The following is a 13,578-nucleotide window of genomic DNA, read 5'->3' as shown; positions in this document are numbered from 1 at the left end:
TAGTGCCTGAATGCTTATGTGGCACAGAAGTGCTGGAGTAGAAGTAGGGAGGAAATGAGGTAAAGAGATTACAAATTAACCAGGCAAGTCCTTCTAGAACTGTCATCTCTTATGAGGGCTACAATATGTGGAGAAGACTTCCTGTCATTTCAGGAAGGTGGATAGTAAGGGAAGGCAGAGGAATTGGACCTACGAGGGAATACCCTAACATAATAATAATATTAATACTAATCTTAAAAATCACCATCATAATAACTGTGGTATTTGATAAGAATTTTCTAAGTGTCAAACACTGTACTAAGTGGGACAGATACCAGATAATCAGGTTGGGCATAGGAGTCTTATGGTTTAAGATGATAAACGGGAGTGAGACCATAAAAGGGGTTGAGATCAGAGGGAAGGGGGTGGGAGTAGTTCTGAGGTCTCTAAAACAGGCCCTCAGAAAGGGAAGGAGAGGAGCCGAGACCAAGGGCAACGCTGTTTTCATGCAGAACCAACCAGAGTTCCCCCGTTGCTTGATACATTGACCTCTGTTGGGGATTCCTTCAGCTGCATTGCCTGGGTTTATGATGTGACATTCATAACCCGTGGGGCAGTGGAGGGGCTCATCTCCATCCTCTGTGGTGCTGCAGGCCTCCGCTGAAAAACACACAAACACACACATGTTGAAAGTTATCAAGGTTAAATGGAGAAAAATCAATGATTACACTTCCCCACCCACCTTTGTTTGAGGTTTCAGTGACACCTACTAGTCTCAGGAATCTTTACACTTACATTTGACACCTACAGGTAGTCCTTCATTCTCTCTGTGATTGCTACTTCAGGAAAATTCTCGATTAAACTGTAGGCAGAGAGCATGTCACTTTATTATGCTGTACTTCCCAAGCACTTAGTACAGTGCCCAGTACCAAGTGGACTCTAGTTAAATGCTAACATTTCTGCTAGTTAGGGGAATCTCAGTGAATCAGAGCCTGCTTCATCTCCAGCATCACGATCAGCTGGGGAACATGCTTTCTACATTCTCATCAGCTGAGCCTCAGCCCTCGTTTTTGCCACTAGGACTCCTATTCCAGCTGGTGTATGTGAGTCCGAAATCACAGAGCACAGCCTGAATGAGAGAACTACACTCAAAAGGAAGTGTAAAACCTAGCACTCAATATGTTAGGTCTTTACATAAAGATCTAAAGAAGTCAGGTCTTTAGAAACCTCAATCCCTTTGAGAAGTAGTGTGGCCTCATGGAAAAAGCCTGGGCTTAGGAGTCAGAGGACCTGGGTTCTAATCCTAGCTAAACCATTTGCCTGATGTGTAACCTTTCCCCAATCCCTTGGGCAGTAACTTCTGAGTGCCTCAGTTTCCTCCACTGCAAAATGGGGATTTAATACATGTTCCCTCTTACCTAGACTGTGAGTCTCATGTGGGTCAGGGACTGTATCTGGCCTGACTGACTTATCTACCCCAGTGCCAGTGCTTGACATACAGTAAGCGCTTAACATACCATAAAAAAATCGTTCTGTAGTAACTTCCACCCTCTCTTCTTCCCTTTTACCCTTCTCCATTCTCTCTCGCCAACAGGACAACAGATCAGGCCAGCCCTTCAGGAAAGTGTAAGGTACTAATTCCCAGGGTGAATGTGCTTAGATATACAGAGGCCTAGGGTTGCTAGTTAGGGGACCAGGCCCCACGAATCAGGTCCCAAGAGATTTTGCTGAAATATAAATGCTAATTACCACTGCAAAGTAAATGGAGTCACAGGAGTGGTTGTAACTCTGAGCCAATACTATGGCCCATAACACTAACTTGAAAACGTCATGCTCATTTACTGGTATGTTGGCATCCCCAAAGGGTGTTCTAGTCCATTCTTGGCCAGGCATTTTTTTTTATGCTCCAGAACATGGCACTGATAACCTGGGTTTTAATTCCGGCTCTGCCACTTGCCTGCAGTGTGACCTTGGGTGAGTCATGTAACTTCTCTGTGTCTCAATCCCCTCATCTGTAAAAATGGGGGTTAAATACCTGTTCTGTCTCCTATTTAGACTGTGAGTCCAATGAGGGACAGGAACTGTGTCAAACCTGATTATCTTGTGTCTACCCCATCTCGTATCAGCACTATGCTTGGAGCATAGTAAGCACTTAATGAATACTGTCATTATTATGAGGCTGATGAGATATATAAAGAAAAGAGTCCGTTACACATCTTACCTTGTAAAACTTCTTCTGGCCCATCAAGTAGCCAACCATTTCCTCCAAGCCAACGGGGTTTGGGTTGCACCAACCAGTCTAAGACTAATAAACACATGACCAAAGTTGAGTAGTTTGGAGTCAGAGGTCATGGGTTCAAGTCCCAGCTCCACCAATTGTCAGCTGTGTGACTTTGGGCAAGTCACTTAACTTCTCTGTGCCTCAGTTACCTCATCTGTAAAATGGGAATTAAGACTGTGAGCCCTCCGTGGGACAACCTGATCACCTTGTAACCTCCCCAGCACTTAGAACAGTGCTTTGCACATAGTAAGCACTTAATAAATGCCATTATTATTATTATTATTTGAACAACTTCATCATCATAATAATAATAATGAATAATTATGGTACTTGTTAGGCACTATGTGCCAGGCACCATACTAAGCTCTGGGGTGGATACAAGCAAATCAGGTTGGACACAGTCCCTGTCCCATATGGGGCTCACAGTCTTTATCTCCATTTTGCAGAGGAGATAATTGAGGCACAGAGAATTTAAGTGACTTGCCCAAGGTCACACAGCAGACAAGTGGCAGAGTTGGCATTAGAACCCAGGTCCTCTGACTCTCACGCCCGTACTCTATCCATTAGGCCATAATAATAATAATAATAATAATAATAATAATAATAATAATGGCATTTATTAAGCACTTACTATATGCAAAGCACTGTTCTAAGCGCTGGGGAGGTTACAAGGAGATCAGGTTGTCCCACAGGGGGACTCACAGTCTTACTCCCCATTTTACAGATGAGGGAACTGAGGCCCAGAGAAGCTAAGTGACTTGCCCAAAGTCACACAGCTGACAATTGGCAGAGCCAGGATTCGAACCCATGACCCCTGACTCCAAAGCCCGTGCTCTTTCCACTGGGGCCATGCTTGTTGGGTAGCAAAAATGCTTCAGATTGGTCAGGGAGAGATATAGGGAAGGGCACGGTGGCGATGGAGTGAGCAGGTCTTTATAATTTTGGAGGGAAAGCTGAGAAGAAACCAAGTATTTGGGGAGGAGGGTACAGAAAGTCCTCTTTCAACAGGAGAATTTGCATAGCTCCACAGAACTCCCTCCTGCTACCCTTATAGGATGGTCTGGAGGGTTGCAGTAAATGCACAAGCAAAGAGTCTCTTGTTCTGCTCTAAATGTTTGTGCTCTTCCAATTAAAAGAAAAACTGAACTGATTTTTGACCCTGACTCTCAGTCACAAAATTTCCCCAGGTTTCTGAATGTTAGTAGAAAGTGCTTCAGAAAACACTCCCTCATAGGCTAATCTGGGCTAATCAGTCAATCAATCAATGGGATTTACTGAGTGCAGAGCATTGTACTAAGCCCTTGGGAGCATAAAATGTAAAAGAGGTGTTTGGTCCGTTCCCTGCCCATCAGGAGCTTTCCAATCATGGGCTTTAAGATCAGAGCCCTGTAAAAAAAAATCATTTTGCACATGTCTTACCACTCCTCAAATACTTCCAATTGTTGCCATCAATCTCCGCATCAAGCAGCATGGCCGAGTGGAAAGAACTCGGAAAGAACTGGGAGTCCGAAGACCTGAGTTCTAATTCTGCTCCCCCACTTGCCTGCTATGTGGCCTTGGGCAACCTAACTTCTCTGTGCCTCTGTTACCTCATCTGTAAAATGGGGATTAAGACTGTGAGCCTCATGTGGGACAGGGACTGTGTCCAACCTTGTATCTACCCCAGTGCTTAGTACAGTGACTGACTGGTACATGTTAAGCACTTATCAAATACTATATTTTTTTCTTTAAAAAGCAGAAACTACTCACCAATGGATTCAAGGTGCTCAGTTTGGTCTCTTCTCACAATTTATCCTGGCTCACTTGTTTTCCATTATGACCCAGCCTGTAAACTTTACTCCTCTAATACCAGCCTGCTCACTGTCTCTCACTCTCACCTCAACCACTCCTGCCCCTTTGCTGCTCAGTGGAAAGAGCACAGGGCTTTGGAGTCAGAAGTCAGGGGTTCAAATTCTGGCTCTGCCAATTGTCAGCTGTGTGACTTTGGGCAAGTCACTTAACTTCTCTGTGCCTCAGTTACCTCATCTGTAAAATGGAGATTAAGACTGTGAGCCCCCCATGGGACAACCTGATCACCTTGTAACCTCCCCAGTGCTTAGAACAGTGCTTTGCACATAGTAAGCACTTAATAAATGCCATTCTTCTTCTTCTTATTATTATTATTATTATGCCTCCCCTCCTAACTGGAACTACCTCTGCCTATAAAACTGACAGACCAGCACTCTCCCTACCTTTGAATAATAATAATAATTAATGCTAATAATTATGGTATTTGTTAGTGCTTACTCTGTGCTAAGTGCCGGAGCAGATACAAGTTAATCAGGTCCCACAGGAGGTTCACAGTCTAAGTAAGGGGAGAACCGGTATTGAAGCCCCATTTTACAGATGAGGGAAGTGAGGCACAGCGAAATTAAGTGACTTGACTGAGGTAACACAGCAAGTAAGTGGTGGAGCGGGGACTGGAACTCAGGTCCTCTGACTCCCAGGATGGTGCTCTTTCCACTAGATCACGCTGCTTACTGAAATCATACCCCCTCTAGAAAGTCTTCCCTGACCAGGTTCTCACCCCCCACTCTATTTTCCCTCCCTACTATCTCACCCCACTTCTCAAGATCGACCTGGACAGTTTCCAATACTCTACCAGGCTCGCCTACAGGAGGAAGAGACAAACAGAGGCATACCCATCCATTCCAAGCTTGGGCCGTGGCTAGCGGGTAGAAGGCAATCTGCTACAAGTCAAAGCTCTCCTGTTTTGAGCAGCAGTGACATGGGAGGGAGTCAAGGGTGGAGACTCAAGTTTATGGTGTGGAAGAAAAAAATGGTAAACCACTTCCATATTTTTACCAAGAAAACTCTATGGATACACTACCAGAATGATTGCAGGAGGAGGTAGGACATTCTGGGAGAGTTGTGTCGATGGAGTCGCTATGGGTCCGAAACGACGCAACAGCATAAGACAAGATTACCTCACCCACGCACTTAGTCCCAACCCCTAAGCACTTAGTTTCTCACCTTTCCCTTGCCCCCACAGCACTTAAATGTTTATCTTTATACTTGGTGGCTTTCCTTACCTATAATTCATTGTAATGTCAGACTCCCCTCTTAGATTGTAAACTCCTTGAGGGCAGGGATCCTGTCTACCAACTGTGCTGCAGCGTGGCTCAGTGGAAAGAGCCTGGGCTTTGGAGTCAGAGGTCATGGGTTCAAATCCCGTCTCCGCCAACTGTCAGCTGTGTGACTTTGGGCAAGTCACTTCACTTCTCCGGGCCTCAGTTCCCTCATCTGTAAAATGGGGATGAAGCCTGTGAGCCCCCTGTGGGACAACGTGATTACCTTGTATCCCCCAGTGCTTTACACATAGTAAGTGCTTAATAAATGCTATTATTATTGTTTAGTACAGTGCTCTACACACAGTAAGTGCTAAATAAATACCATTGAGAGATGGACTGATTAAGGCTTTAGACTTTTTTAGCTCACCAACAATGGGCATGTCACTGAAACATCATTGATCATTTTATTAGTACAATATTAAAGGTCAGTTGTAGGTGGGATGGACCGTGGAGATGGGCAATAGAAGGGAAAAGAAAGAGGGGGAATTGTTCCTTTGGTTGATTTAGTTATTCTGAATGGCTGCACACTTTCCCCCCAGTTACCTACCGGGAGGAGGCTGCACTGACTCCAGGCAGGCATAGATGCAGCCGTTGTAGCAACATCGTCTATGTCTCTCACACTCCGAATCCGACTGGCAACCGGGCACCTCGCAGGCTTGGTCAGGCAATGTTTCAGGGGGAGGGGGACAGCGGTCGTTCTTCTGAGAGTGGGCACTGTGAGAATGGAGCGGGTACTCATAGTCCTCGGTGAAAGAGAAAAGAACGAAATGATCTCACAACTGGATCGATCGACTATGTGACACCACAGGCAGGTTAAATGGAAAATCGACGGCGACACGGAGTGAGTGCTCAGACACTTTTAGTTTGGTAATGCTGTAATCCAAAAGCCCAATATTAATTTAGAATAAAGAGGGTGTGTTTTTTGCTTGAGACAATTATACTCCTGCTTCAGTATTTTACAATCACAATGCTTCTTTTCATTATGAATACGGACCTTCTTGAATCTCTGTGGCCTTGCTACAAAATGGATTTATCAACAGTCATTGGAGAAACAGCATGGCTCAGTGGAAAGAGCCCGGGCTTTGCAGTCGGAGATCATGGGTTCAAATCCGGCTCCACCACCTGTCAGCTGTGTGACTTTGGGTAAGTTACTTAACTTCTCTGGGCCTCATTCCCTCATCTGTAAAATGGGGATGAAGACTGTGAGCCCCCCGTGGGACAACCTCATCACCTCGTAACCTCCCCAGTGCTTAGAACAGTGCTTTGCACATAGTAAGTGCTTAATAAATGCCATTATTATTATTATTATGGCATTTACTGAGTGCTTATTATGTGAAGAGCACTGTACTAAGAGCTTGGGTGAGTACATTTCAATAGAGTTAGTAGACACATTCCCTGTCCACAACAAACTTACCATCTAAAGGGGGAGACAGACTTTAACATAAATAAATACATTATAATAATTTACCCAGTTAAATAAAATTCCCAGTTCCCTTTCTCTCCTTTTCTGTTTTTTTTTTCTGTCACTGCTGGCTCTCACCTTACTTTGAGGAAAGCACTGTGTTCTCTTCTTTCCTTCTTACCTTTCATTTTGGCTAGGAGCATATAAGTCTGACGAAGTACTGGAAATAGGGTTTAGCTTGCTACCTCAAGACACAACTTGCTGGAACCTCAAACAGAATAAACTTAGGCTAAGACTGCAGTTCCAGATCCCAAATGTACTTCCAGATTTCAGTTTTACTCTAAGGATTAGTGTACACCAGCCCCTCAGGGCAGGCTTTCAAGACTGTGATTAATAGCACGTGAAATTCAGTCAAAGAACTTTCCACGATCTGCTGGGAGTCACTTCCTAGCTTGTCAGCATCTATCGTCATAGTCCCTAGGCATGCAGGAACATTCCGACTTGATCTTATTTTACCCACTATGCAAGGGAGATCGAAATTCCATAGGGCTCCAAATTGGCTACAAAATTTAATGAAGCTATAAAGCTTTTCACCTACCATTCCTTTGCAAATGTGGCCTGGTCAGGCAGATGGAAAAACATTGAGCCCACTGTTGGGTAGGGACTGTCTCTATATGTTGCCAACTTGTACTTCCCAACCGCTTAGTACAGTGCTCTGCACACAGTAAGCGCTCAATAAATATGATTGATTGATTGATTGATTAGCTCATCTCCTAGCAGGGTGTTTGAAGGAAAATGGTCCAGCTCACTAGAGGTAGATAGGAAAAGTTTAGGATTGAGCACAGCCTGGTAAGCAATCTCGCCCAACACTGGATCCCAGGGCAGTGTCAAGTTGGTGCCTAGTGGGTGTTTTTTGCAAGCAGTGCCACTTCTGGCTGGCACATATGCTGTAAGGGAGATGGATCTACCCATTCCAGAAGGCCCTGTATCGCTTCCTTGTAGGCAGTCTTCCCATTTCCTGAACCAGCCTGGTTTCATGGCAGGAGAGAGGGAGTGTTTCATTCAACCCTGTCTTGGGTCCTTGTCTCTTTCCAGCCTCTACTTCCTTTACAAAGGGAAAGTGAGAGGGTATCTAGGGAGTGAAGAATAAAGTTGGGGAGGAAAAAAAACTTTTTTTAAAGATTATTATAAGGAGGAAAATCTGAGGATTTTAGAGATGTGTCGGTGGAGGGGTGTTGAGGGAGATTATTTGGATGACCTCTGCTGGATGAAGGGGAAATTACCTGATTAATTTAGATCTACCCCATATAGTAAGCACTTAACACGTACCCTAATTATTACTATTACTACTACTAATAATAATGATTTTCTCCACGTGAACATCCCCCTGGAGGAGGGTGGCCGATACCTTGGATTTAACATCAAAAATAACTGGGGAGGTGTTTATGGATATGGCGTGGCCTGGAAAAAACATTAGCTTGTCTCCCAACCAGGATGTTTGAAGGAAAATTGTCCAGCTAACTAGTGGTAGATAGGGAAAGGATGCTCTCTCGTGGTATTAAGAGTCAGGAGTCTTGGTTTCAAATTCTGACTCTGCCACCTGCCTGTCATGTGACCTTGGGCAAATCTTCCCTAGGCCTGTTTTCCCATCAGCAAAATGGAGATGTAATTTCTCCTCTCACTCCCTTTTAGACTGGGAGTCTCATGTGGGACAGGGACTGTGCTCAACCTTATAATAATAATAATAATCATGGCATTTATTAAGTGCTTACTATGTGTGAAGCACTGTTCTAAGCGCTGGGGAGGTTACAAGGTGATTGGTTGTCCCACAAGGGGCTCACAGTCTTAATCCCCATTTTACAGATGAGGTAACTGAGGCACAGAGAAGTGAAGTGACTTGCCCAAAGTCACACAGCTGACAGTTGGCAGAGCCGGGATTTGAACCCATGACCTCTGACTCCAAAGTCCGGGCTCTTTTCCACTGAGCCACGCTGAATCTTCCCCAGAACCAGCACAGTGATTGGGACATAGTAAGCGCTTAATAAACATTAGTATTATTCATGTCAACAAACTGCCCAGTGTCAAGTAAAACATTAAAGCCAAGTCAACTCAATAATTCAGGGAGAGAATAAAAAATTGTGCCTAAAATATTCAGATCATTGAGATAAAGGTATAATTTTAAGGGGTAGTCTAATGGAGAGAGCATGGGACTGGGAGTCAGACAATCTGGGTTCTAATTCTTTCATTCAATCATAGTAATTGAGCACTTACTGTGTGCAGAGCACTGTACTGAGCATTTGGAAAGTACAATTCGGCAACAGATAGAGACAATCCCTACCCAACAACGGGCTCACAGTCTAGAAGGGGGAGACAGACAACAAACCAAGTAGACAGGCATCAATTGCATCAAAACAGATGAATAGAATTATAGACACATATACATCATTAATAAAGTAAATAGAACAATATATATGTACAAATCTACACAAGTGCTGAGGGGCAGGGAAGGAGGTAGAGCAGAGGGAGAGTGTAGGGGTGATGGGGAGGGGAAGAGGGGCAGAGGAAAAGGGGGCTCAGTTTGGGAAGGCCTCCTGGAAGAGGTGAGCTCTCGGTAGGGCTTCGAAGGGGGGAAGAGAGCTAGTTTGGCGGTAATAATAATAATAATAATAATAATAATAATAATAATAATAATAATAATAATGATAATAGTATTTGTTAAGTGCTTACTACGTGCGAAGCACTGTTCTAAGTGCTGGAGGGATACAAGGTGATCAGGTTGTCCCACGTGGGGCTCACAGTCTTAATCCCTATTTTCCAGATGAGGTAACTGAGGCACAGAGAAGTTAAGTGACTTGTCCAAAGTCACATAGCTGACAACTGGCGGAGCCGGAATTTGAACCCAAGACTCTGACTCCAAAGTCTGTGCTCTTTCCACTGAGCCACGTAATCCCAGCTCTGCCAACTGTTTGCTGTATGACCTTGGGCGCAAGTCACTTAACTTCTCTGTGGCTCAGTTTCCCCACTTTTAAAATCAATCAATCAATCGTATTTATTGAGCGCTTACTGTGTGCAGAGCACTGTACTAAGCGCTTGGGAAGTCCAAGTTGGCAACATACAGAGACAGTCGCTACCCATCAGTGGGCTCACAGTCTAAAAGGGGGAGACAGAGAACAAAACCAAACATACTAACAAAATACAAGTAAAATAAAAAAATAAATAGAGTAATAAATATGTACAAACATATATACATATATACAGGTGCTGTGGGGAAGAGAAGGATGGAGATTGAGTGCTCATTCTCCCTCCTATTTAGAAGCTGAGCCCCGTGCGGTGCCTGAATATTTTATATCTACCCCGGTGCTTGGGATGGTGCTTGACACATAGTAACCATTAAAAAAAATCATTATTATTATTATTATTATCACTGCTTCGATTCTTCACTTTCCTGGGCCACTGTATGTCTTGCAAAAAGCAGGATTTCAGTGGAATCGCTTGCCCATGTTCTTCTGCGCTCCTTCCAGGTTTCCTACAGATGGCCTCAGTTCACAACTAATGGAGCTGCAAAGGACAAAAATGACAATTGACTTCAGAGCTAGCTCCCCTTTATTACCGCTGTTGTGAATGATTAGATGGTAATTAGTCATTTTAAAAAATGTAATTAGGACTAACAATGCAGTTCCCTGAACCGCTGGCTCACTTCCTCCAGCCTGAACGTAGCCGAACCCGTCATGGTGGAGCACAATGCTGCCAAGTTATTTTTAAGGTTTATCTGACGGTCACCTCCACCTTCTTGGGATAGGATTAGGAGGAACATTGTAGAGTGCACACAGCTAGAAGGGTAAATTAATTTTTCTGCCTAGCTCATTTTTTTATCAAGCTTAAACATTTGTGAAGCTTCAAGGAAATTGCCATGAGAAGGGAGACACTTTTGAGCTAGATAAATGAGCCTTCTAGTCATGTTCTCGGAGATAAATTGCTTAAGAATTTAGGGACTAAGTGAGCCATAAAAACAAAAATAGGTATGATGGCAAAATTATATGTCTGACTCAGCCGTTTTGTGAGGGAAGTTAGAGCCACAAAAAAGTTGTCTTAAATGTCTAGTTATTCATTCTCCTTCTGAAATAGCAGATGATTCTGGATAAACCAATTATTTCTTTAGGATTTCATATCGTAAGGCTAGGAACGTTTTTAACGTAATATTTTGTAATGAACTGATCTTCATTCATTCATTTGTATTTATTGCATGCGTACTGTGTACAGAGCACTGTCGTAAGTGCTTGGAATGTATAATTCAGCGAGAGACAATCCCTGCCCACAATGGGCTTACAGTCTAATAAGTTACACTTAATAGATATTCTTTCCCCTAAATCAATGTCCTCACACATCTTTCATTTCCAAGAATGAAACTACTGTATTTGCTTGACCCCACCCTAGAAATCCTAGGTTCATACGAAAAAACTTTCTTTAGAGTGAAGAAAAATGCTCTAAATATGCCCATGAGAACCTTGTGTTCCTTGACAGAAAGAAAAGTCAACAATGGAGGAATCAGTCAAACACCCCCAAACCTCAGCTCATGTCAAATAATCAATTTAAAGCATCACCCAACCTTCTGGTTTATTCAGTGTAGGTACTCAAACGCAATCCAGTGTCATGAATTAATTTTACAGCCCAGAATCATAGTTGGGTCCATACTAGATTTGATTTTTGTGACTCTTTCTGGAAAAAAATAATCACAAAACCAAGCAACATACAGTTACCCAGCCTTTTTTTGATTATTTTGCTTTTTCAATAATCAAAGTTCCTTTCTCATTTATTGGGACCTTACAGAGATTTTCATGTCTTGCTATAAGTGCAGGCTCATGTCTCCAGCTATTTTGAATAACTAATTTCCAGGGCCAATTAAACCTTATGGTTTTTCACCTTTTAGGTGTGGGGATGAAGCCTAATTGAAACTTCCTTTGGCTAGAGCCCTGCAGGAGAGGGTGAAATCTCTCATCTTGGAGCCTTTTCCTGCCACTTTGGGTTTTCTGTTTCTCACATCCTCTAATTTAATGGCCCACTCATTGCCTACAGGGTCATCCAATTAGTCTTAATTGTCTCATTACGTAGTCATAATTGTCCCCCTTCTGTCCTCCTCTCCCAGGGAGGTGGCTTCTTACTATGAAGCTAACTGAATATAACAGCTTTTGTTTTTCAATAAAGTTAGAGAAAGACTCTGTGACTTTTATTAACTCACAAGGCATAGAAATGTCTCTAATGAACTCTTGTTTACCTTAAAATAGCTCTCTATACTCAAATGAAATTTGTATCTCTGGCATGTAAAAATGCATGATCAACTGAGGATCATTTCAGATTGAACAAATTCCCTACAAAAAGGAACAAAAAATCCATCAGTTCCCCCAATCTTTATACCTGCAGGATTTGTTATGTGTTGCAAGACTATTTCAAAGCCCCTATAAGAGATTTATAATTTCACTTTGACCATGACTTGGATTATCCAGCTTTATAGACTCTATTAAGTTGCTTTATTCTTGTGGATTTTTTTTATATTTTTTGCCTTCAGAAAAGTTACTTCTTTTCTCAATAGCCTCACAAAGCTATTTTATGGGTGATATCCTCAGGAAGTCATTAAGGGGAGGAAAAGCCAAAAGTTCAACTAAGGAAGTTCCAGTTCTGTGTGTTTAAGGGGCAGACCGTGTCTAATTAGTGTAAGCTTAGAATAAACTAAGGCAAAATTATTCCTTTTTACCCTGAATCTCTCTATACTCTCCCTTTCCACATATGACATCTTAATTCTGCTTATGAATACTGACACAACGTAGTGAATACAAAAATGCTACCAATGAGGTTTGTTTTTCTTTATTGTGGAAGAGAGCCATTTTACTTTTCAAAACCATTTGTTCTTTCTCTGGAATTTGGACGTCAGAGAAATCTAAATATATTTCTCCCTGGAACAAGCATTTTATACACTTTAAACCCCCAGAGATTTCACTTTCATGATTTTAGATGTCCCAAACATATTTCTGTCATGTGAAAATAATTTTGATCATTTTGTTGAAGGGTCGCTTGGCTAATCTAAAGCCAAGCTCACTTGCCATTTGAAGAATTTTCAAGGAAAAAATGTACTCTCTCAATACAATTCAGAAAATAAATTAGAGTTTCCATGAAATAGTCATGAATTTATCTCCCATGTGGTGATAAATCTCGTCCTCCCACTTAGACTGTGATCCTATATCATCATCATCATCATCAATTGTATTTATTGAGTGCTTACTGTGTGCAGAGCACTGTAATAAGAGCTTGGGAAGTACAAGTTGGCAACATATAGAGACAGTCCCTACCCAACAGTGGGCTCACAGTCTAAAAGGGGGAGACAGAGAACAAAACCAAACATACTAACAAAATAAAATAAATAGAATAGATATGTACAAGTAAAATAAATAAATAAATAAATAAATAGAGTAACAAATATGTACAAACATATATACATATATACAGGTGCTGTGGGGAAGGGAAGGAGGTAAGATGGGGGGGATGGAGGGGGGAGGAGGGGGAGAGGAAGGAAGGGGCTCAGTCTGGGAAGGCCTCCTAAGGGACAGGAACTGTGTCCAACCTAATTATCTTTCTTTTTTTAAAAAAAAAAAAGGTTTTTGTTAAGCACGTACATGTGCCAAAACACTGTACTGAGCGTTAAAGTAGATGCAAGCTAATCAGGTTGGATACAGACCATGTTCCACATGGGGCTCACCATCTTATTCCCCATTTTACAGATACTGTAACTGAGGCACAAAGAAGTTAAGTGACTT

The 13,578-nt window shown here is 42.5% G+C and overlaps 1 protein-coding gene across 1 annotated transcript in view; it reads right to left on the bottom strand.

Moving 5' to 3' along the window:
* WFDC1 (WAP four-disulfide core domain 1) overlaps window positions 1–13,578 on the bottom strand; it is a 41,575-nt gene that overhangs the window by 10,172 nt on the left and 17,825 nt on the right. The window contains exons 2-4 of the mRNA XM_038754626.1: window positions 5,918–6,113; window positions 2,201–2,284; window positions 499–639 (exon numbers count right to left, since the gene is read on the bottom strand). Coding sequence (XP_038610554.1) covers window positions 499–639; window positions 2,201–2,284; window positions 5,918–6,113 — 421 coding nt within the window. The remainder of the gene's footprint in view (window positions 1–498; window positions 640–2,200; window positions 2,285–5,917; window positions 6,114–13,578) is intronic.

Source organism: Tachyglossus aculeatus, chromosome 11 (assembly GCF_015852505.1).
Source record: "Tachyglossus aculeatus isolate mTacAcu1 chromosome 11, mTacAcu1.pri, whole genome shotgun sequence".
NCBI lineage: Eukaryota > Metazoa > Chordata > Mammalia > Monotremata > Tachyglossidae > Tachyglossus > Tachyglossus aculeatus.
Note: the sequence above shows the minus strand (reverse complement) of the source record. Positions and strands in the feature narration are given on the sequence as shown.